The 21991-nt window shown below is 40.9% G+C and overlaps 2 protein-coding genes across 4 annotated transcripts in view; both read right to left on the minus strand.

Moving 5' to 3' along the window:
• bin1b (bridging integrator 1b) overlaps positions 1-3385 on the minus strand; it is a 40741-nt gene extending 37356 nt beyond the window's left edge. The window contains exon 1 of one of the 3 annotated variants that reach the window (XM_051942308.1): positions 2625-3028. In XM_051942308.1, the coding sequence (XP_051798268.1) occupies positions 2625-2705 (81 nt within the window). In that variant the 5' untranslated portion in view covers positions 2706-3028. Of the gene's footprint in view, positions 1-2624 lie in introns of all 3 variants that reach the window. The other 2 variants (XM_051942306.1, XM_051942307.1) reach the window with 2 other exon arrangements.
• Positions 3386-4320: 935 nt separating this feature from the next.
• LOC110960806 (indian hedgehog B protein-like) lies at positions 4321-20719 on the minus strand. Its single transcript, XM_051942311.1, has 3 exons — positions 20405-20719; positions 15068-15329; positions 4321-6686 (listed from the first exon to the last, which is right to left on the minus strand). The coding sequence occupies exons 1-3, from the start codon at positions 20702-20704 to the stop codon at positions 5989-5991; spliced, it is 1260 nt and encodes a 419-aa protein (XP_051798271.1). The 5' UTR covers positions 20705-20719; the 3' UTR covers positions 4321-5988.
• Positions 20720-21991: the final 1272 nt, after the last annotated feature.

Below are 21991 nucleotides of genomic sequence, written 5' to 3' on the forward strand. Positions count from 1 at the left end.
AATTTTTGACATAGCTCCAGTATTTAGCCAGGCAGGCAGCTTAGCAGCTCAGCTAGCAGCTCAGCTAGCGAAAAGTATGGGGCAACTTGCCAACCCGCGTCAAAGTCCGCCCTAATGTGCTTTTTTCCCCACACTGACCGGCTTGGATAGTCTCAATGAGTGTCCCACAACATACTAGAGATGAGAAGTGAACGAAAACCTCCACATTACTTGGCGATCACTATTTGTTGCAGCGCTCGATTTAGACGGTCGCCAGGTCGCAGCGAGCGCCGGGAATCATGGGAGGTTGATGCCATCATACAAAATGGGTGCCCCCATGAAGAAAACATGATAGGCGGTTCAGCTCGGTGATTTTCGGCTAAAACTTGGATTTGGAGGTCAGTAGCCCAAATCAAAATATTTGGGCCCCTAACCAGCATGTTTTTTGTCATTTTTTGGTCGCCAAAATCGATTCTTAGTCGCAAATGGCGACCTGGCGACCGTCTAAATCAAGCGCTCAATCGAGCTGAACCGCCTAGCATGTTTTCTTCATGGGGGCAGCCATTTTGTATGATGGCATCAACCTCCCATGATTCCCGGCGCTCGTGGCGACCGTCTAAATCGAGGTCTGTATCCAAATCTCAGGACGCTAGAAAGCAAATCTCGTTCCGAAATCGCGCCATAGCTCGTGCCAAAACTGGTGTGGACTGGGGGGGCAAGTTGCCCCATACTTTTCGCTAGCTGAGCTGCTAAGCTGCCTGCCTGGCCAAATACTGGAGCTATGTCGAAAATTAATTTCTCCATCACTCACATGTATGAAAAGACAAAAAAAAAAAAAGACCCCAGGTTGAAAAAAACCGAAGTTCCCCTTTAAGGCTCTTTAAAAGGTAAACCACATGATTCATTTCATCAGTTTAAGTGTCTTAAATTACATTAATAAATGTTCTACTGTGTGTCGACTGTGAATTAACCCTTGAGAGATCAATAAAGTAACTGAATGATTAATTATTTGACAAAACCAGTCATTTAAATCATTTTAATCAATGGCATCTATGTTTCAGATTTTGCCCCTAAAAACCCAATTAAACGACACCAAAACCCAATTTAAAGTACCGTAATACGTTACAATCCATTAAATATTGCATGAAAATATTAGTGTCATTCTTAAAATGCATATTTAAGGTAGTTTAAGGTAAAACACATGATATTTTATGCCATTTTAAGTCTCTCAATTTACATTAATAAATGTTCTACTGTGTGTCGACTATGAGTTGACCCTTGATGGATCAATAGAGCAACTGAATGATTAATTATTTGACTAATATTGGATAAAACCAGTCATTTAAGTCTTTTTGCGTGCCTCAAAACCAAGAAAAGCAACTGAAAATCCACTAGAAATACCTAAATATGCAACAAACTATTGACTTTTCACCTCAAGTAAAGAATTCATAGCCTTATAAGGTCAACTTTGATCAATGGTGTCCATGTTAAGTAAGATTTTACCCCTAAAATCCCCATTGAACAGCACGAAAACCCAATTTCAAGTGCCTTAATATGTTACAATTCAATAAAAATTGCATTAAAAGGATGATGTCATTGAAATGTAAGGCATTTTGAAGTGCAACAAATGATGTTTTATTGAGATTCAGGTACCTTAAACTATGTAATTGACTGTTTCGACTGTGAACTGACCCTTGAAAAATCAATAAAGTAACTGAATGATCAATCAATTGGCGGATATTTGACAAAACCAGTCATTTAAGTCATTTCGAGCACCTCAAAATCAAAAAAAGCAACTAAAAACCCACTAGAAATGCCTAAATATGCAACAATCTATTGACTTTTCACCTCAAGTTAAAAACTTCAAGCCCCAAAAGGTGAATGTCAATCAATGGCGTCCATGTTTATAAAGACTTTACTCTTGAAAACCCACTAAATGGCGCTTAAACCCAAGTAATATGTTACAATCCACTAAATATTGCATTTAAATGTTAGTGTCATTCTTAGAATGCAGATTTAAGGCTTTTTAAAGTACAACACGTGATGTTTTATTTCAGTATCTTAAGTTCTGTCACTGAATGCTGCATTGTGTTTCCACTATGAACTGACCCTTTGAGGGATCAATAAACCAACTGAATGATCAATCAATTGAGGGATTTTTGACAAAATCCGGCATTTTAGGCATTCAAATCTCTTTAATATGTACTGATTCATTGACTTTTAATCTTAATCCAAGATTTAGAGGAACTTTGAGGTAGAAATTAAGTGCTGGTGCCATGCTGTCCCCAAAATGAAGCAGAAATCCGTTTGGAAATACTTTCATACGCTGAAATTCATCAGTTAAATAATTAAAATGGAGCTCAACTTTAAGTTAAAACTGTGGTTTAGAGACACTTAAGCTCCAGTTTAAGGTGTTTTAAGGGCCTTAAACTCTTGTCTGGTTTGGAACTTTTACGCAGGCTGATGGTCATTTTAAGCCCCGGTGAAATATGTATGTACAGTGCGTTACCTCTCCCGTTACCTGCCTCGGTTTGAGCGGCGCGTTAAGGGGAGAAGCGCCGGTATTTGGAGGTACAACGTCAAAGGATCCGGTTTCACAGCAGGACACCGTGTCCCGCCGCCATGGAGAGGCCGGCCGCTCTTACCTTCTCCTGCGCCCTGGTGAGCCTCTTCTGGACGTTGCTGGCCAGCTTCCCGGCGGTCACCCCTTTCCCTATCTCGGCCATGGCGGTGTGAGGACCAGCGAAGAGGGAGAAAAGTGCCTCCTCTGGATACCGACGGTGCGTAAAAGCCCTCCGACCTGCCTCAGCGCGCGTAACTCTAATCCCGTTGACAGCTTCTTAAAGGTGCAAAGCGTAATTTAATCCGGTTTGTGTGCGGCGAGAAAGAGCAGATAAAAACCAAGAAAACGCAGAGGCAGTTTGGTAAACAGAGCAGAGGTGCAGACACCGTCCTGGTCTCGGTTCTTACTGTTAATTGATGGAGACTTGAGCTGGATATGCAGAGATATTAGGTTTCCTCCTCAGCGTCGCTCTTAAAGGCGCAGCAGGTTGTTGTTATTATTAGCCGACAACTGTTGCATGCATGCTGCTGTCTTTACGCACGGCCTTATTTATGCCGCTTCCTGGGGGATGTGAGGGTCTAAATCAGTCCCGATGGCCCCTCTAGAGAGGCCAGCATTCATCAGCTGTAGGAATAAACTGAATCCAGCAGGACACGCCTGCAGGTGTCAGCCAAGGTGCGCTGATGGCAGGTGAAGTGGTCACCATCAGAATAAAACAGGAGACTTAAAAGCCTCCAAAACTACACAGAAACCCCAGTAATACCACCTTAAACTATAAATTAAGCGTCCCGGTATCACTAAACCAGATTAATCACCAATTAATTGGATTTAATTGATGAATTGCAGTTCACTGAGGCTTTTCAAAACGGTTTTCTGCTTCATTTATATGGCAGAAAACCTCAATTCCACCTTAAAAGGCACCAACGTCATTAATAAAGGTGAAAACTTCTTGGATTGTTGCAAATTAAGATATTTTCAGTAAGTTGTAAGGAGATTTGAAGCCACATTCAGCGATGGTTTTGGGGTTTTCTTTTAATCTCCTAAATGCTAATTGAGGTTTTTACCAATTATTAATCATTCCTTTACTTTATACTGAACAGATAGCCCAAAATAAAACATATTCAGCAGTGTAATTAACTAAAAACCCATTTTTTATCTGTAAAATCCCTTAAATTCGTATTGTAGGACCACCAATTCTATTTTAATGAACCATTTAACAGATTGTAACATGCTAAGGTGCTTTTAATGGCTTTAGACAGTGTTTAAGGGGTAAATTCTGTTTAAAAGCCATCCATTAAGATCTACCTCAAAAGATTTTAAATTATTTATGAGGAATTAAAACGTCCAAGAAGAGACTGCTTGATTTTTAAGATGAAAAAATAACAGCATGTTTTGTGTCTCTATGGCTGTTTTGCACCTTTGTGCAGTCATTTTATGGATTTTTGTGGCCATTTTTCCTCTCTTTGTGATGAATTTGCTTCTCTGTGAGTGGATTTGTGGCCTTTGTTGTATCCTTGTGCTTGTGTTGTATCTCTTTGAGGTTGTTTTGTATCTCTTTGTGGTCTTTTGTTGGCAAATATACGTCTCTTTGTGCTCATTTTACATCTATTTGTGGTATTTTGTGGTGACTTTGCATCTCTTTGGTGATTTTTAAGCCTCTTTCTGTCTGCTTTTGTCGTCGTTTTGTCACTTTGCGTCTTCTGTGTGTCCAGGATATTCCTTTGCATCGTTCGTGTTAAAATACTTTCATGCGTGACATTAAAGCAGCAACACACAGCTCATTTCCATATAATTTAATTTCAAAAATAAATCTCTTCACCCATAATAACAATAATAATAATAACTTCATATTGGATTTTCTGTAAACAAACAATACTTAAATACTCTATCATTTCTTCTAAAATCTCTGTATTAAAGCAGTACGTTACATACATTTGTTGGAAGAAAAACAACATTTCTTCTTTTACAAAGAGCACAGCATCCCTGTGGACGTCACTATGAACCCAAATCCCTTAAAATTCCACCTTAAAATCTCACTAATCTACCTTAAAGTCACTGAATGCTTTGATGATTGTTAAAGTGTGAATTCAATGGAATGTCAGCACAGTTTAAGGGGTTGTTATAGGATAAAAACATGAAAAATAACCAACAGTTTTACCTTAATTTACATTTACGTTGCAATAAAACATTAATTTAAGGTGACATTAAAGTTGGAACTTTGATTCGAGCTCAGGTACAAATTAATAAAATTTAAGGGCATTCTTACTCAGTATTAAAAGATTAAATTTCGGAAAATAGTGTTTTATTAAATTACTTTAGTGACCAAACTATTAAAGACACATTTACAGTAGACATGAGAAGTGATGCTTTCATGGCTTTTGGTCAATTTGACGGCAGTTTGACTTCATAAATTAACCTTAAATTATGCAGAAAATGTATTTAAACACATTTTTATAAAATTTTCCATTAATCGAACCATTTCTAATGAAGTAACAACAATATTTATTGATTGTAATCTATAATTTATTTGCAAATTTTAGATGCTTTGAAGGGAATAAAAGACATTTAAAGAACCAAATAATGTAATTTCTTAATTTACAACCTGAAAGTCCTTAAAGTGTGACATAAATTACTCCTAATCCATTAAATGAAGGACACTGATTAACTGCTTTTCATTAATTTATCAATTAATTTCTAATAAATATGCTTTAAACCTATAAAATACAAGGATTATTATAGAAATATCTCAGACCAACTCTTGTAAATCTTACAGATGGTCCTCGGTTTACGGCGTCCTCGACCTACGGCGCTTTGTTGGAACTGGTTATGTGAAACTATTTGGGTAGAACAGTGGACGAATACGTCGCTATAAGACGGCTTTGTTTACTTTCTCCGGTTGTACTCCACCTTGGATTGTGCTACATTCACTAACTTTTTGCCCTTCATTATGGTTCCCAAACATAAATCAGACTCTTCTGATGCTTGGAAGAAAGGGAAAGCCGTCTCCATGGAAGTGAAATTAGACATAATTAAGCGCTTGGAACATGACGTTTCCGAAGAACTGATCGATATCGTAATGATGTAACGGTTTTGTTTACATTTTTGCCGGAGTTCCAACTTTAAACTCGACTTGCGTCGATCCGTAGGAACGGAACTCCGATGTAAGTCAAGGACCCCCTGTATTTTAAACTTTAGGTGTTTTAAGAGTAGAGTTTTAAGGGTTTGGTGCTTCATAGTACTTCAAAAGTGATAAAAACATCTGCTTGTTTTCTGTTTCCACATTGTTCTTTCTATTATTTTGGAAAAACTGGTCTGTGTCACGTCACAGTTCCCTTTTTCCTGCTGAAAACCTCCCATCAGGAGCCTCAGCATCTCCTGGAGGTTGCTCTCGGTTCTGTTCAGGTTTGGATTTGTGGCTTTCTGTTAGTTTTTTCCTGCTTCCATCCTCACCTGTCGCCCTGAGCGACGCCCAGCGGATGGAGACGTCCTGAGTCCAGCAGCTTCTCGCCCAGCCAGTGTAAAAGCTGAGAGTACCAGTGGATCCCGTCGCGGTGGCGCCCGACGGATCCGGTCCAGCTGTGCATGAGCCTCAGCGGGGCGAAGGCCCAGTGGGCCAGGGCGTGCTGGTCCACCACGGCGTAGCAGGACGCCACCACGCCGTGCACCACCAGCGTCCCCTGCTGGGTCAGCGGTGCGAACGCCCCCGTCCTCTCCGTGACGCCGACCCGGCTGATCCGGGACAGACGGCCCTCCCGGTTCGTCCGACCCGCCTCGCCCTCTGACACCAGCACACACTGTCCCGGCCGGGTGTCGCTGGCGTACGCAGTCCTGAGGGCGCCGCGGGTCGGCTCCGCCCCCTCTGAGCAGTTCCCCTCAGACACGAACACCAGGTGGGCGGCGGTGAGGTGGAGCTCAGCCCCGGATTCTGTCTGCAAGCTGTAGAAGAGTCTCCGGGTCTCCGGGTCCCGGTCCAGGAAGGTCAGGACTTCGCTGAACACCAGCTCGCCGCTGCCATCGCCGCCTGAAGACGCCAAGACTCGATCCCCGGGTCGCAGGTCGCTGATGGGCTTCTGAGCGCCGCCGGCCACCGTTACCATGGAGTCACCGGGGAAACAGCCTCCAGACTTTGCCGCCACTGAGTGGTCTGAAGGACAGAGATGGTTCAAACCATTAGAATGTGAAGCACAAAAACGTGATCACACAAATATTCTACAGACAATGTCATAGTTTAGAATTTCAGTCTTTTTTAATCTCTTTTTTCCTGCTTGTATCTGATAAACTGATGGATAATTTAATGAAAATAAGCTGAACATAAGAAATAATCTCATGAAAGAGTCAAAACTGTGATTTTCATTATAACAATTCATATATTGAGTCACATTTTTCACTTTACTGTCAAAATGTTGTTTATTTTTTAACTTGAGATTTGAAAATGGAAACTATATGGCTGTAAAATTACAGTTTAACAGCATTTAAATCAGCTATAAGTGGAAAGATTTTCCAGATTATTGCTGTTTTTTGAAAGAATTGGTTTTTTTTTAAATCAAGGGCTAAAATATGGGCAATTATTTTGTTGATTATATCATTTGAATTTTTTTTTTACAGTTTTAACAATTACAGTAGTCTTAAGCACACTTGCTACCAGATTTAATTTTCTTTTTTATAGTGTAGCCATATAAAGAACAATATATTTTTTAAAAAGTCACAGCTTTGGATTTGGTGTGTAATCATTTAGAAAAGAAGAAGCCATAAATGTGAAGATGGACTCTGTGTTTGGTATTTACACACGTGGACAAAATTGTTGGTACCCCTCAATTAAAGCAGGAAAAACCCACAATTCTCACTGAAATCACTTGAAACTCACAAAAGTAACAATAAATAAAAATTTATTGAAAATTAAATAATCAAAATCAGCCATCACTTTTGAATTGTTGATTAACATAACTATTTAAAAAAACAAACTAATGAAACAGGGCTGGACAAAAATGATGGTACCCATAACTTAATATTTTGTTGCACAACCTTTTGAGGCAATCACTGCAATTAAACGATTTCTGCATTTGTCAATGAGCGTTCTGCAGCTGTCAACAGGTATTTTGGCCCACTCCTCATGAGCAAACAGCTCCAGTTGTCTCAGGTTTGATGGGTGTCTTCTCCAAATGGCATGTTTCAGCTCCTTCCACATATGTTCAATGGGATTCAGATCTGGGCTCATAGAAGGCCACTTTAGAATAGTCCAACGCTTTTCTCTCAGCCATTCTTGGGTGTTTTTGGCTGTGTGTTTTGGATCGTTGTCCTGTTGGAAGACCCATGACCTGCGACTGAGACCAAGCTTTCTGACACTAGGCAGCACATTTCTCTCCAGAATGCCTTGATAGTCTTCAGATTTCATCGTACCTTGCACACTTTCAAGACACCCTGTGCCAGATGCAGCAAAGCAGCCCCAAAACATTACTGAGCCTCCTCCATGTTTCACCGTAGGGACAGTGTTCTTTTCTTCGTATGCTTGGTTTTTGAGTCTATGAACATAGAGTTGATGTGCCTTACCAAAAAGCTCCAGTTTGGTCTCATCTGTCCAAAGGACATTCTCCCAGAAGCTTTGTGGCTTGTCAACATGCATTTTTGCAAATTCCAGTCTGGCTTTTTTATGAGTTTTTTTCAGCAGTGGTGTCCTCCTTGGTCGTCTCCCATGAAGTCCACTTTGGCTCAAACAACGACGGATGGTGCGATCTGACACTGATGTACCTTGGCCTTGGAGTTCACCTTTAATTTCTTTGGAGGTTGCTCTGGGCTCTTTGGATACAATTCCAACGATCCGTCTCTTCAATTTGTCATCAATTTTCCTCTTGCGGCCACGTCCAGGGAGGTTGGCTACTGTCCCGTGGGTCTTGAACTTCTGAATAATATGAGCCACTGTTGTCACAGGAACTTCAAGCTGTTTAGAGATGGTCTTATAGCCTTTACCTTTAAGATGTTTGTCTATAATTTTTTTTCGGATGTCCTGGGACAATTCTCTCCTTCGCTTTCTGTTGTCCATGTTCAGTGTGGTACACACCTTTTCACCAAACAGCAGGGTGACTACTTGTCTCCCTTTAAATAGGCAGACTGACTGATTATGAGTTTGGAAACACCTGTGATGTCAATTAAATGACACACCTGAGTTAATCATGTCACTCTGGTCAAATAGTTTCCAATCTTTTATAGAGGTACCATCATTTTTGTCCAGGCCTGTTTCATTAGTTTGTTTTTTTAAATAATTATGTTAATCAACAATTCAAAAGTAATGGCTGTTTTTGATTATTTAATTTTCAATAAATTTTTATTTATTGTTGCTTTTGTGAGTTTCAAGTGATTTCAGTGAGAATTGTGGGTTTTTCCTTCTTTAACTGAGGGGTACCAACAATTTTGTCCACGTGTGTACCTACATTTATTCACCATTTTTCTGTTTCTGTTTTCTTGGCAGCTCTGAGCTTCCATACCAAAGCTCCTGCACACAGTAAATCTCTGCGACTCCCTGTAGCTAAATATTGACTTTTTTCTTTCCCGCTCTGAACATAAAGGAACAATAAGCTGATAAAGCTCCTGTTTGCGTCCGTGTGTTTGTAGTTGTGAGTTCAGGTAGGATTGTGTTCGTGACAATGAGTCCAGACACTTGAAAGTGACCCTGGACAGCCGTCTCAAGTCTATCTGGGATAAATATTTGGGGAAGGCAGGAGAGCCGAGGCCAGGCGATAAGATAAGTCACCTGGAGGAGGAAGGAGGCGAGCAGAAACCCAGCCAGCGGGTTAATCATCAAAGATCACATGACTGATAGTCCGGTTTTGTCCTTTGGTCCACATTTATGAGCAGAAAGATCAGGATTTGAAAAGAAGAATGGATTTTCATTGTGTCAGGGGAAAAAAGTTAAAATTCTGAAATGTCTCTGTGTACATGAGGTAAAATGTGTTTTTCATCATTTTGCAGTTAATTTTTCAGGGAAATTTAAAATGTTGACTTGTTGCCTCCTGTGAAAATCTTTACATTATTTATAGAATATTTTTTCCAAAAAAAAATGCTGACACATTTTACACAGTTGAAACTTCTGACTTTTCATAAGAATATTTTCAGTTTTTCATTATTACAGATTTAAATGTAACAATGTAGATTAAAGGTATTATTATTATATTTATTAATAGGATTTTTAAAATAAATAATAGCAACAATAATATAAAGTAACAGCCATAATAAAATAATAATTATAATTCTATTTAATAAGATAAAACAATTATTGTTATGAAATAATAATGCTAATAATAATAAATAATAATTATTGATATATTCAATTAAAACAATAAAATAATTATTATTAAGAAATAATAATGATATAAAATAATAATAATAATAATAATAATAATAATAATAATAATAGCAAAATATTAGCTGTAATAACAACATTATTATTATATTTAGAAAATAAGAATAAAATCTAAATTGAAATAAATTTGCTATTATGGAATAATATAAAATATCAATAATAATAATTGCAGTAAAATGGCAATTATTATGTTAATTAAATTATTAATTATGATTATTATTGTTATCATATTTAATAATACAATAATGATTATTGTGAAATACTTGTATAATCTAAAATAATAATCATAAAATCCTAATAATTATTATTTTGATTAATATTACTACTACTAGTAATAATAAAAATAAATTAAAAATTGGACTTGCAGTGTAATTTGTAACATTTCGGACATTTCATAAATCAGTTTAGAGTCGTGATAATTTAATTTATTTCCTTTTTACACAAAAACCTACCCATTGTTTGCGTTTCCTTTTTGCTTCAATTAAAAATGTGGGGGAAAAAATGGCCAATAATGACTGAAAACAGATATGAAGTTAATAACAAAAAGGGAAAAAATACCAAAAATTACAGATAATTTACCATAATTGTTAAACAGTTGAAAGACAAAGCCAGCATTTTTTTTAAATCAAAAAATGAGTGAAAGCTAAAAGTAAATTAACAGATGAACTGCTAAAAAAAAGGTAAAAGTAGCAGATAAATTGATGAAAAAGCTCAAAATAATGGATAAATTGCTAAAAAAAAAAAAAAAAAGAAGAAAAAACTGAACATAAGTATCAAAATTCTAAAATAGTGAAATGTAATGGATAAAACAAGGAGAGAGCAGAAAGTTATGGATAAACGTCTAGAAACAGCTGAACATAAGGGATAAGTGGTTGTAGTTTTTGATTAATAGTAGCAGCATCCAGTTTTTATGAACCAGTGGCCCACAGGAACCACATAATCGGTTAAATTCATCAATAAAATTTCAGTTTTTCAACAGCAGAAGTTTAAAAAAAAAGTTCAATTTCTCCTAAATATTACCTTCCTAAACGTCTTCCTGGATCGATCTCAGCTGAAGTCTGAGGTGAAAAGAGTTAATATTCTCCATTAATCCCCATGTTTCCCTGTTTTCAGTCCAGTCCTTGCTGCCCCCTAGTGGTCGTTTCCTCTCGCCGCCTTTAAAGCACCTTTAAGTGCTCATCAGTTACAACTTTTCCTCAGCCGGTCAGATTTATCTTCCCAAGAAACCATTTCTGTTCTTTGCCTTGTTTTTGAGGAATTTTGAAGAGAAAAAAAGGAGAAAAAATAAAAAAAGGAGAAATCAAAAACATGGAAAAAATACCAGCTTGATTGGTTGCCCTTCTGATCAAGTCAAGGACTGGGCCCTCGCAACCCGATCTGGGAGGGAAGAAGAGAGGAAGAGGAGGAGGAGGAAGGGAAAGGAGAGGTGAAGCAGGAAAAGGGAGAAAAAGAAAAGGAAAATCTCAGTTACCACTCAGAGTAAAATGTGTCAGCGGGAGTTTATTCTGATGCATTTTAACAAGAGGCCGAGACTTTCAGCACACATCTGTCCACCTCTGGGCGACACACTGGTGCTACTTCTCAAGTTAACTGCACATTTTTTCATCAACAGGCTGGACTGTGATGTGTCAGAAGTTTTCTAGCAACAACATAATAACAACTCTGTCTGTACTGAATAATGAGTTCCATATCTACTTCTGGATCAGGTCTGGAGGTGCTTTAAGTCTTAGAAGTTGTGTTTCCACCAAGAGCCCTTGAAACTTCTCAAGGAACCTTAGAAGAACTGTCACAGAAAACCCTACAAAGATTAGGCAAAGGAGCCAGTTCCTGCTGTTTAACTGTCAGTTTGTGGTTGAGACGATAAAAAAACTACATTTTAAGGTTGATTTCTTTTGGATTTGGTTGTTGGACCATCTACCAACAGATTCTGGATCTGTAGCTCCACGTTGCCGTGTCATCACACAATGAACAAAAGGCAAATAAGCTAATCTGGTGTTGCAGGTTTTGTAAAAATGCTACCAGAGTAGTCAAACAATCCACGACATTCTTGTACTTTCAGAAAGTGGCAGGAAGTCGAGACAGGAACAAGGTGGTGCAAACATTTACAGCAACACTTTCAGCTTTCTGTTTCCATTACGGCTGAGAATCCAACAGCTTTGACCAAAACGTGACACCAGTCCTATGAACGTGTAGGAAATAAAACCATGGAGGTCTGTTGGGGTGAGTATGTATGGTGAGTTTGGCGTCGCTGATTGTCAAGACCTTCACAGGAACTTCTTTTTTCCCCACTGAAAAATTGACTTGAAAGATGCTCTTTAGGCAGTTCTTGTGGCTGGAACATGATTGGAGATCCAGGCTGCCTTAAAACAGGCTGCAGATAGCGGCAGAGGACCTCCATCTATCCATCTACCAGTCTATCCATCCATCCATCTAATGTCCATGCATCTATCTAATGCTATCCAATGTCTGTCCATCTATCTAATTTCTTTCTATTTATCTATTTATCCATCCATCCATCTCTCTCTACTGAACTGAATGGTATCTGCCCAAACCTAAGTTTGTTTACATTTACTGTTGTCGTAAATACGAATCATTATCTTAATAAATGTGAGGCTATCATTCAGTAATTTAGTAATTCACAGTACAATTGCTGTCCCAGCTTCAAGTAACTTCCTTCGCTCTTCTGAAAGGTCATTTAGTGTCACAGAAGACTTTGTCATGGTGCTCCTTTTCTAGCTAAACCTCCACAATGCTCTGTGCTAGCTGACACAGAACTCACTCTATCTGTGTTCCCAGGCCAGATGAGATGTATTATCCCTCCAGCAGGTGGGATTCTGGTTCTACTCTTTGATCGGGGATTTCTTTGGGAGTAAATCTATTGTGGAACTTCTTTTAGACTCCAGTTCCACTGCCTGAAATGCAGGTACAGCTTCACAAAAAAAGGCTTCTTGTACTCCAGGGGTACAAATAATATCTTTAAAGAACTAACCAGGAGTCCTTACAAACCATTTTTTGCCATAGGAACTTGCAGGTCAGTTTAGAGCGACTAGAACCTTTTACCATGTTCCGTCCAGAAGAAACCACCTCAAGAACTTTTTTCAATGCTGTTTTCAAGAGAGAAGTAAGTACCTACTCCAGGGTAGGTATTTCTGAGCAGCCCTGGAACGTAGATAACAATCTTTTTTGCTTCTCCATGTCCAATCAGCAGTCTTCTCCTCTCTAACATCAACCGTCGGTTACGTCTACTGTTGTAGTTTTGGAGCACCCGGAATTGACGTTGTGGTCCAAGTTGGTGGATTCTATGCCATAGCCACAGTTCTTAGGAAGTTGTTCCTGCAAACGCTGATGCAACTTCGCCCCTGCCCCAAATAACTGTCGTGGAAAGTACACAGTACAATCCAACCCAACAATCTTGGGATGTAACTATCACCCTGGAACTTCTTTTAGACCCTGATTCCTCTGGTGGAAACAAGAGTAGAGCTCCTTAAAAGTTTGTTTAGTCTCCTGCAGAAGGATTTTGTTGGGTAAATGTCCTAAACCTGCCTGTTAAAGAGCTAGAGACTATCTATACAATGTCCAGGAACAAGGTCACCTGAATCAACCTCCTTCTTACATTAAAGCAACATTAGCATAATTAGCAAAGCTACCAAAAAGTGTCCTGTGGATGACTGTGCTTGTCTCAGCCGACCCAGCTGACCTTGTTTCGATATATTTACACACAAGTAAACTATTTACACACAAGCACAACGATGGACTACCTGTTTGTTTCGTGACTAAACATCCAGAAAATCAAAGACAGAGTTGCTAGCAAGTTTACAAATGAAGATTTTCTTGTTCTTCTCATGGTGCAGACATTTCAGAAATGTGACCAAATGATGTCCTTCTACCAGCAACAGACAACGGAAGCGGCAAATTTTAAATCGACCCATGGCAAATTAATAGGTGGATATGTGGTCTGGTAGCTGAGCAGCTAACTTTAAGTTAGTATAGACGACAGAAATACTTAGCACACAGTCTGATTCATGAATTCTGCTCAGATATGAGGTGGTATAAAGTACAGATGAGGCTGCTTCTGTGTGAGAAAAGCAAGGAAGCCACAAACAACTGAAAGAAGCCAAATTTCAGGAGGGACGCCAGAGCTGAGGAAACACGAAGTGAGTGGCTGATGAAGAAGGAAAAAACGAGAGACTTCCAGGAAGAGGGTTAGTGATCAGGGGAAAGAGGGTGAAAGTAAACCGTTAGAAAGAAAAGGCAGCGGACGTTTGTGAAACTTCTACGGAGACTTTTGGTTATTTACACAAGATTAGGTGTTTCTGTGAGTTAGAGGTGAAGGTTTGGAGTCTTTGTGTCGTAAAGCTGAAATATTAGCCAACTTCAAGGCGAGTTGTGTGACATTTTTGCACAACTACGACATTCAAGTTTGATGCCATGCCACGTTAAGTGTTAAAGTAGTAACTTGAAATGCTAAAAAGCTAATTTCAGGGGGCTGTTTCTGTTTGTAATTGAGTTTGATGAGTAATTAACCAGAGCTGAGTAGGTGGGAGGACTTCAAGGTCAAATTAGAAGAAGTACAATCTTCACTTGTATGGTTTGGTTGTAGGGTAGAAGACCTCCAGCTACCCATCTACCTTAATTACACCCTGAGGACAAATAAAGTTTTCTGAATCTACCTACCTATCCATATATCTATCTGACTATCCATCTATGTTCCTAGGCCAGATGAGATACATCATCCCTCCATTTGGTTCTGCCCACAAGCTTGAAGTAGTACGATCTTCAGCTATATGGTTTGGTTGTAGGGTAGAGGAGCCCTACCAACCTACCCATCTATCTACCTATCTATCTATGTTCCCAGGCCAGATGAGATACATAATCCCTCCATCAGGTTCTGGTTCTACCCTCAAACTTGAAGTAGTACGGTCTTCAGCTGTATGGTTTGGTTGTAGGGTAGAGGAGCCCTACCAACCTACCTACCTATCTGTGTTCCCAGGCTGGATGAGATATATAATCCCTCCATCAGGTTGTGGTTCTACCCTCCTATCCAGGATTTCTTTGGGAGTAAATCTATTATCCTGGAACTTCTTGTCCTAGAACACTCAGATGTGTTTAGGGCCATACAGGTCGCCTTCATGCTCTTCCTCTTTTAAGAATCTTCTAACCTGTGAACTCACCTGACTTGACGCTGCAGTGGATGTGGGCTTTGGACTCGTAGTAGACCCAATCAAAGCCGGCCTCCACCGCCAGTCGAGCCAACATGGCGTACTTGTTCCGGTCACGGTCTGACGTGGTGATGTCCACCGCCCGGCCCTCGTAGTGCAGCGACTCCTCCGAGTGATGGCCGTCCTCGTCCCAGCCCTCAGTGACCCGCAGCCGGACCCCGGGCCAGAGGTTCATCACCGAGATGGCCAGAGAGTTCAGCTTGTCTTTGCAGCGCTGGAAACAGACATGGATAAATATTACTTTGTAATTAAAACTAAACGTCAGTCAGACATTTCTACTTCAGTATTTCCATTTTCTGCAGCTCCAGGACTGTTGTTCATACTACATTCATCTGGCAGCTTTAGTTACTGAACAATAATACAAAATACACATTAAGATGAAGCCTATCTGCAGCCCCAATACTTGACAGCAAGGTTCATGTCATTTTAACACCTCTCCATGTCATTTGCGTGTCTTTTTGTGTAATTTTTGTTTATTTTTTGCTCTTATTTAAGCATCCCTTTGTGTAGTTTTGTGCATTTTTGTGTCATTTTCATCTCATTTTTGTGTCTTTTTGTGATATTGCAGCATCCCTTTGTGTCATTTTTGTGTCTTCTTGTGCTATTTTAGCATCCTTTTGTGCCATTTTTGTGTTATTTAAGCATTCTTTTGTGTCGTTATGTCCACTTTTGTGTCACTTTCATGTCATTTTAACACCTCTCAGTGTCATTTTGTGTTTTTTGGTGTTATTTAAGAATCCTTTTGTGTGTTTTTGTGTCTTTTTGTGTAATTTTAACACCTCTCTCTGTCATTTTTGTGTCTTTTTGTGTAATTTACATCTTATTTAAGGATCCCTTTGTGTAGTTTTGTGCACTTTTGTGTCATTTTCATGCCATTTTAACATCTCGACATGCCACTTTTGTGTTAATTTGTGTCATTTTCCTCTTATTTTAGCATCTTTTTGTGCCATCTTTGTCTCTTTCTGCTATTCTAATGGCATCATTCTGCATAAAAGACGTTTTTTAATTCTCTCTCCTTCAGTCTGTTTCTGTGGAGCTGCAGGACTTTAGATTGCAGTGAAAAATGAACGAACAGTGAGGACCAAAACACGCTGATAAACTGAGTTAAAATGATGCATTATTCTCAAACAGACTCCAGTACTTTTACATTTATGACCTTATAAAGTTAATTTTGATGCTACTTCTTGGCTAAATGAAGTAAAATGTTCTTTAAAGACTCTTCATAAAGCCCCCTTCTAGCTGCATCCACCAGACCCCATCTCCCCCTTGTCTGTGGCTCCAGCCTTCCCACAATGCACTGCTGCCACGCCACTGTTTGCTCTGTGTGGTGAGTCTATGTCGGGTCCTCAGCGTCCCTCTATACCTGGAGTCTGGTCGGGGAGAGCAAACACAAGAGGTGAGAGGGTCTATTGAACCGATCCGTCCAAATAAATCCTCCATCCAATCCTCGGCATCGTCCCTCAGGTGAGCTCCAGACACACCTGGGCAGGTTTCTACAACCAATAGAGTCACTTTGGTTCTTTAGAACACTCTGTTTTACTGCATTCTGGACACTCATCATATTCTATTTATGGAAAATATCAAAAACTAACATTTTATTGTAAATACACGTAGGATTTTTTGCAATAACTTCTCATACAACCAGTAAATGGCTTAATTTAAACCTATTTTTGTTATTTTAGCATCTTTTTGTGTCAATTTTGTCGTTTTGTGTCATTTTCATGTCATTTTAACACCTCTCTGTCATTTTTGTGTCGTTTAAGCATCTTTTTGTGTAGTTTTGTGCAATTATGCATCATTTTAACAGCTCTCCATGTCATTTATGTGCCTTTTTGTGGTATTTTAGCATGCTTTTGTGTCTTATTGTGTAATTTTTCTCTTATGTAAGAATCTTATTGTGCAAATTTGAGCATTTATGTGACATTTTCATGTTATTTGTGTCTTTTTATGTCATTTTTGTGTTATTTAAGCATCCTCTTGTGTAGTTTTGTGCATTTTCGTGTCATATTAACACCTCTCCGTGTCATTATTGTGTATTTTTGTGACATTTTCATGTTATTTGTGTCTTTTTATGTCATTTTTGTGTTATTTAAGCATCCTCTTGTGTAGTTTTGTGCATTTTCGTGTCATATTAACACCTCTCCGTGTCATTATTGTGTATTTTTGTGGCATTTTCACATCCTTTTTGGATTTTTTTGTGCGTCTTCTTGTGTCATATTTCTCCTATTTAAGCATCCTCGTGTAGTTTTGTGTCATTTTCATGTCATTTTTGTGTCTTTTTGTGATATTGCAGCAGCCTTTGTGTCATTTTTGTCATTAACACTTCTTCATGTCATGTATGCATCTTGTTGTGGTATTTTAGCATCTTTTTTGGTCTTTTTGTCATTTCTCTCTTATTTAAACATTATTTTGTGTAATTTTGTGCGTTTTTGTGTCATTTTCATGCCATTTGGGTTCGGATTAGGGGACGAAGCATTAAACATTAACACAGATTGCCCAGATGAGGGGCGCTAATTCTGTTAGTCAAACCTGATGTTACTTAAAAAAAGGGGGGGGGGGGGGGGGGGGGGCTTTTTTTGTTTTTGTACAAAGATGATGAATGACAATAAAACATATGAATGAGGGCACAAAAATGACCAGATCTGGATTCAAACTGGAGGAAGTTTTAAGTAAATAATCATACATTTGGTTTGATTTTGACCAGTTAGAGTCAATAAAGGAACATTTGCAGCTCTAATTTTAGCAAGATTTTTCTTTAAAAAAATGCCATTTAACGTTTATATTTTGGTATTTTTAAGTTAAAACAAGATCTCACTTGTATTTTTAATCTCTTCTCAGCCATTTTTATTCAATTAAAGCTTCCAAAATGACACTTTTCTAGTCAGTTAAAGGTCAAAATATCAAACTCGTGAGTCCAAACGCTCAGATTTCAATAAAACCTGAAGATTTTGTTGGTTTTATTCCACTGAGTGTCACATGCAATGAGAGGAATCAGAATGAGACAGTCTTATTAAATCCACTCCGCGTGGTTCCCTGCAGCCCCTCAAAGCTTTTAGTGATGCAGCCATTCATGAATCTCGGGTCTATTGAGGCTGCAAACTGGGATTAAACCCTATAAATGTCTCTTTCCATGGCGGCTGTGATAAGAATAGCTCGCGGCTCGGCGGCCACAGATGCCTTTTCACGGTGTCCAGCGGTGGATTTTCTTGTGTTTTCTCTGTGCGGTCGCAGCAACGAGCTGGACTCCATAAATCAGACGATAGATTTTTGTTGGTTTTCCTTTCAAGGTATACACACCGACGGGGGTTTTCTGTAGGAGGTTTTAGCACCAAACCGCTGACTGCACAAACATTGGACAACACGCGCCTATGTGAGCCGCGAAAAGTCACATTTTCTCCCGAAGAAGGGACCAAAATCTCAGGAAAACAGAGGCGACTTCACTTGATTTAAACGGAGGAACGCTGTTTGGAGCATTTTATGAAATTCAAAGCTTTGATTTGCTGACAAGGACGCAATCTGGCTTCTTTGGAGCTACTTTTACGCACGTCTCCTACAACAAAAACAGTCATAATTACCAAAACGGTGTTAAAAAAGATAATATGTGCGTTGCAGGAGCTTCCATGTGAATATATGAAGGCATTAATGGAGCTAATTGAACGTGCAAAGTGCCACTTATTGCCCCTGAACAGTCGCGTCCGTTCAGCGCCCAGGAAAAAGCGAATAAAACAGTAAAAGAACATAAAAAATCCGCATAATTAAGGCTCCGACACAAGCGAAGTGAAGCTATTTCTGCACATGTGCGCTGCGAAAACAAACAAAAAAGTAACACGGAATAGTAAAAGACAAACAGGAGGCTGTCTCCTGCGGGTTGGAGCCCATAAATTGTGCGCAGGTCAGCCGCTCCGGGTGCGCGCTGCAAAAAATGTCACGATGTATCCGAACTTTTGACTCATTATTACAGCTGATTTTACTTCTGCTGCGAGTTGGAGACATTTCTGGTGACCAGAAAGGAGAGAAAAAAGCACAAAATCGATTAATTTAAGCTGTTAAATCTGCTTCGTTTGGAATAAACCGATCTTTGTGGATATTTCTTGCAGTGCGCGCAGCGAGGTGACAGCTCCAGACACGCGCTTTCATTCCCCCCACGTGGGTCCTGTCTGTGGACATAAACGGGAGGAAGCCCGCGGTCACCAGAGCCAGATATAAATACTTTTATTCCTGGGGAAATTGGGAGTCAAATAAATTCCAGCCGGGGCCACATCAGTGACGGTGTCGTAAAAATTTTCTGACAGTCCAAAAAGGCGACTGTGGGGCTAAAAACGGTAAACATCAGGACACGCTCTGACCCCGGGGCTCTTAACCAACTTTTGGCTGTTTTTCCACCAAGAAACACGACGTTAAAACAGAGCGGGCAGTGTTTTAATTAAGAGCGACCGCTTTTCCGAACATTTTTAGACGGGGTTGCCCCTTTTTTACGCACGGAGTTGGCCACAGTGGAGCTCCACAGATCAGCTCCGACTGTGTCAACAAGAAGCATCGACTTGGAGGGTGACTTGTGCAATCAGAAAATCCACTTTAAGAGCGAAGAAAAAGGGGGGGGGGGGGGGTGTAAAGAATAATCTTCCACTGAATTTTGTGCGTTTTTCTCTTTTTTAAGCATCCTTTTGTGCAGTTTGTGCATTTTGCGTCATTTTCATGCCATTTCAACACCTCTCCGTGTCATTTTGGGGTCTTCTTCTGTCATTTCTCTTATTTAAGCATCATTTTGGTTAATTTTGTGTCATGTATGTGTCTTTTTGTGGGATTTTAGCAACCTCTGAGCCATTTTTTGTGTCACTTCTGTCTTATCTAAGCATCCTTTTGTGCCGTTTTGTGCGTCTCTCATTCAAGGCGGGGTTGCCCGTCTTTTACGCACGGAGTTGTGCACAGTGGAGCTCCACAGATCAGCTCCTGCTGTGCCAAAAAGAAGCATCGACTGAGAGGGTGACTTGTGCAATCAGAAAATCGACCTTTATATCGATTTTAAGCACAAAAAAAGAAGAATCATCTGATGAATTCGAGAAAACGGCACTTGAGCCACTTTCTCGAATTCATCAGATGATTCTTCTTTTTTTTGTTGCTTAAAATCGTCATAAATGTGTAAAATAGTGATTGTTTCTGTGCAGGAGAGTCTTGAGAAATGCGGAACAGATAACAGCGTCCACGCGTTTAAAGACCGGGCAAAGTGCACCGAGAAGAAGAGGCAGAAATCCTCCACCAGAACCGGGTTTTTTTTTAGCAGCCGGTTACCTGTGTCATCATGCGGTCTGCACCTGTGTTCTCCTCGTCCTTGAAGATGATATCGGGGTTGTAGTTGGGGGTGAGCTCCTTGAAGCGCTCCGAGTTCCGGGTGATCTTCCCCTCGTACCTCCCGCTGGCCCCCAGGGTTTTCTCCGCCACGTTGGGGCTGAACTGCTTGTAGGCGAGCGGCGCCAGCTTCCGCGGCGAGCGCCTCTTGCCGTAGCCTCTGCCCGGCCCGCAGCCCTCGCTGCCCGGGGAGAGGAGGAAGGCGCACCCGGCGAGGCACGTCACCAGCGTCGGCAGCAGCATTCCGCCCCCGGAGCCGCGCCACGCGTCTTCAGGAGTGTCTCCTTCCCTTTTTTCTTTAATCTTAGAGCGGAGATAACGCAGCGGGACTCATCCCAGGGTCCCCGAAAGTCGCCATTCCGTCGCGCGTAAAAGTGGCCAAGTGCGCCGCTGGAGACGAGCCGCAGAGCCGTGAACCTGTCCTCTGCGCGCAGACACGCTCCTGTCCAGAGTGCACGCGGCGGCAGGGGCATAAATAGGCGAGGTGAGTTTATCTTGGCAGGCAGGTTCAAAGCTGCCCCACCGTGTCGGAGCTGTGAGAAACGGCCGACAGACAGACAGACACGGAGGCGCGCGGTGCGTGGGCTGGCCGGGCTCCGGGTCCCGGCGGTCAGAGGGCTCCCCGCAGCGGTTTGTGCCTCTCGGCTCTGCTCTCAATGCGGCCCTGTGGCGGCTGGCAGCGGTGGGAAGGTCCGACTAGAGTCCAGATGAGGTGCCGCGGGAGAAGAAGGAGACCGCGCCCTGCTGGACCTGCCCTCTGCCGCGTCCGATCCTCCCACCGGGGAGGAAAGAGCCCCGCGGCCGCCTTCATCTGTCCGGAGCCGCGGCCGGGAGGACGGACAGACACCAGGACGCGAGACGCGCGCTCACCCCCACGTCCTTTTGGGCCCGCGTCCTCGGGGTCAGGACGCACGAGCAGGAGGGCAGGTGCGCGCGAAAAAAGACCAGCAAAAACCCGGTGACCCGCAGTGACGTAACAATCTGAGCTACAGGTGAGGAGCAGCTTCCGGTCACCTGGAAAACCCGAGTTATCAATAATTACACTCAACAAAAATACAAACGCAACACTTTTGTTTTTGCTCCCATTTTTTATGAGATTAATTCAAAGATCTAAAACTTTTTCCACATACACAATATCACCATTTCTCTCAAATATTGTCCACAAATCTGTCTAAACCTGTGACAGTGAGCACTTCTTCTTTGCTGAGATAATCCATCCCACCTCACAGGTGTTCCATATCAAGATGCTGATTAGACACCATGATTAGTGCACAGGTGTGCCTTAGACTGCCACAATAAGCAGCAGCTGTCCGAGTGGCTGGTCTCTGACCATCTTGGAGGTGAACATGCTGGATGTGGAGGTCCTGGGCTGCTGTGGTTACACGTGGTCTGTGGTTGTGAGGCTGGTTGGATGTACTGCCAAATTCTCTGAAACGCCTTTGGAGACGGCTTATGGTAGAGAAATGAACATTCAATACACCAGCAACAGCTCTGGTTGACATTCCTGCTGTCAGCATGCCAACTGCACGC

This window comes from Acanthochromis polyacanthus, chromosome 22, assembly GCF_021347895.1.
Source record: "Acanthochromis polyacanthus isolate Apoly-LR-REF ecotype Palm Island chromosome 22, KAUST_Apoly_ChrSc, whole genome shotgun sequence".
NCBI lineage: Eukaryota > Metazoa > Chordata > Actinopteri > Pomacentridae > Acanthochromis > Acanthochromis polyacanthus.

What these genes read in the sequence shown, in the direction of transcription:
- LOC110960806 (XM_051942311.1), bottom strand. Translation starts at nt 20,704, where the DNA reads ATGCTGCTGCCGACGCTGGTGACGTGCCTCGCCGGGTGCGCCTTCCTC. An exon ending in CAGACCGCATGATGACACAG is followed by an intron (nt 15,330 to 20,404) that starts GTAACCGGCTGC and finishes GTCTGTTTCCAG; the next exon opens with CGCTGCAAAGACAAGCTGAA. An exon ending in CCACTGCAGCGTCAAGTCAG is followed by an intron (nt 6,687 to 15,067) that starts GTGAGTTCACAG and finishes TCTGTCCTTCAG; the next exon opens with ACCACTCAGTGGCGGCAAAG.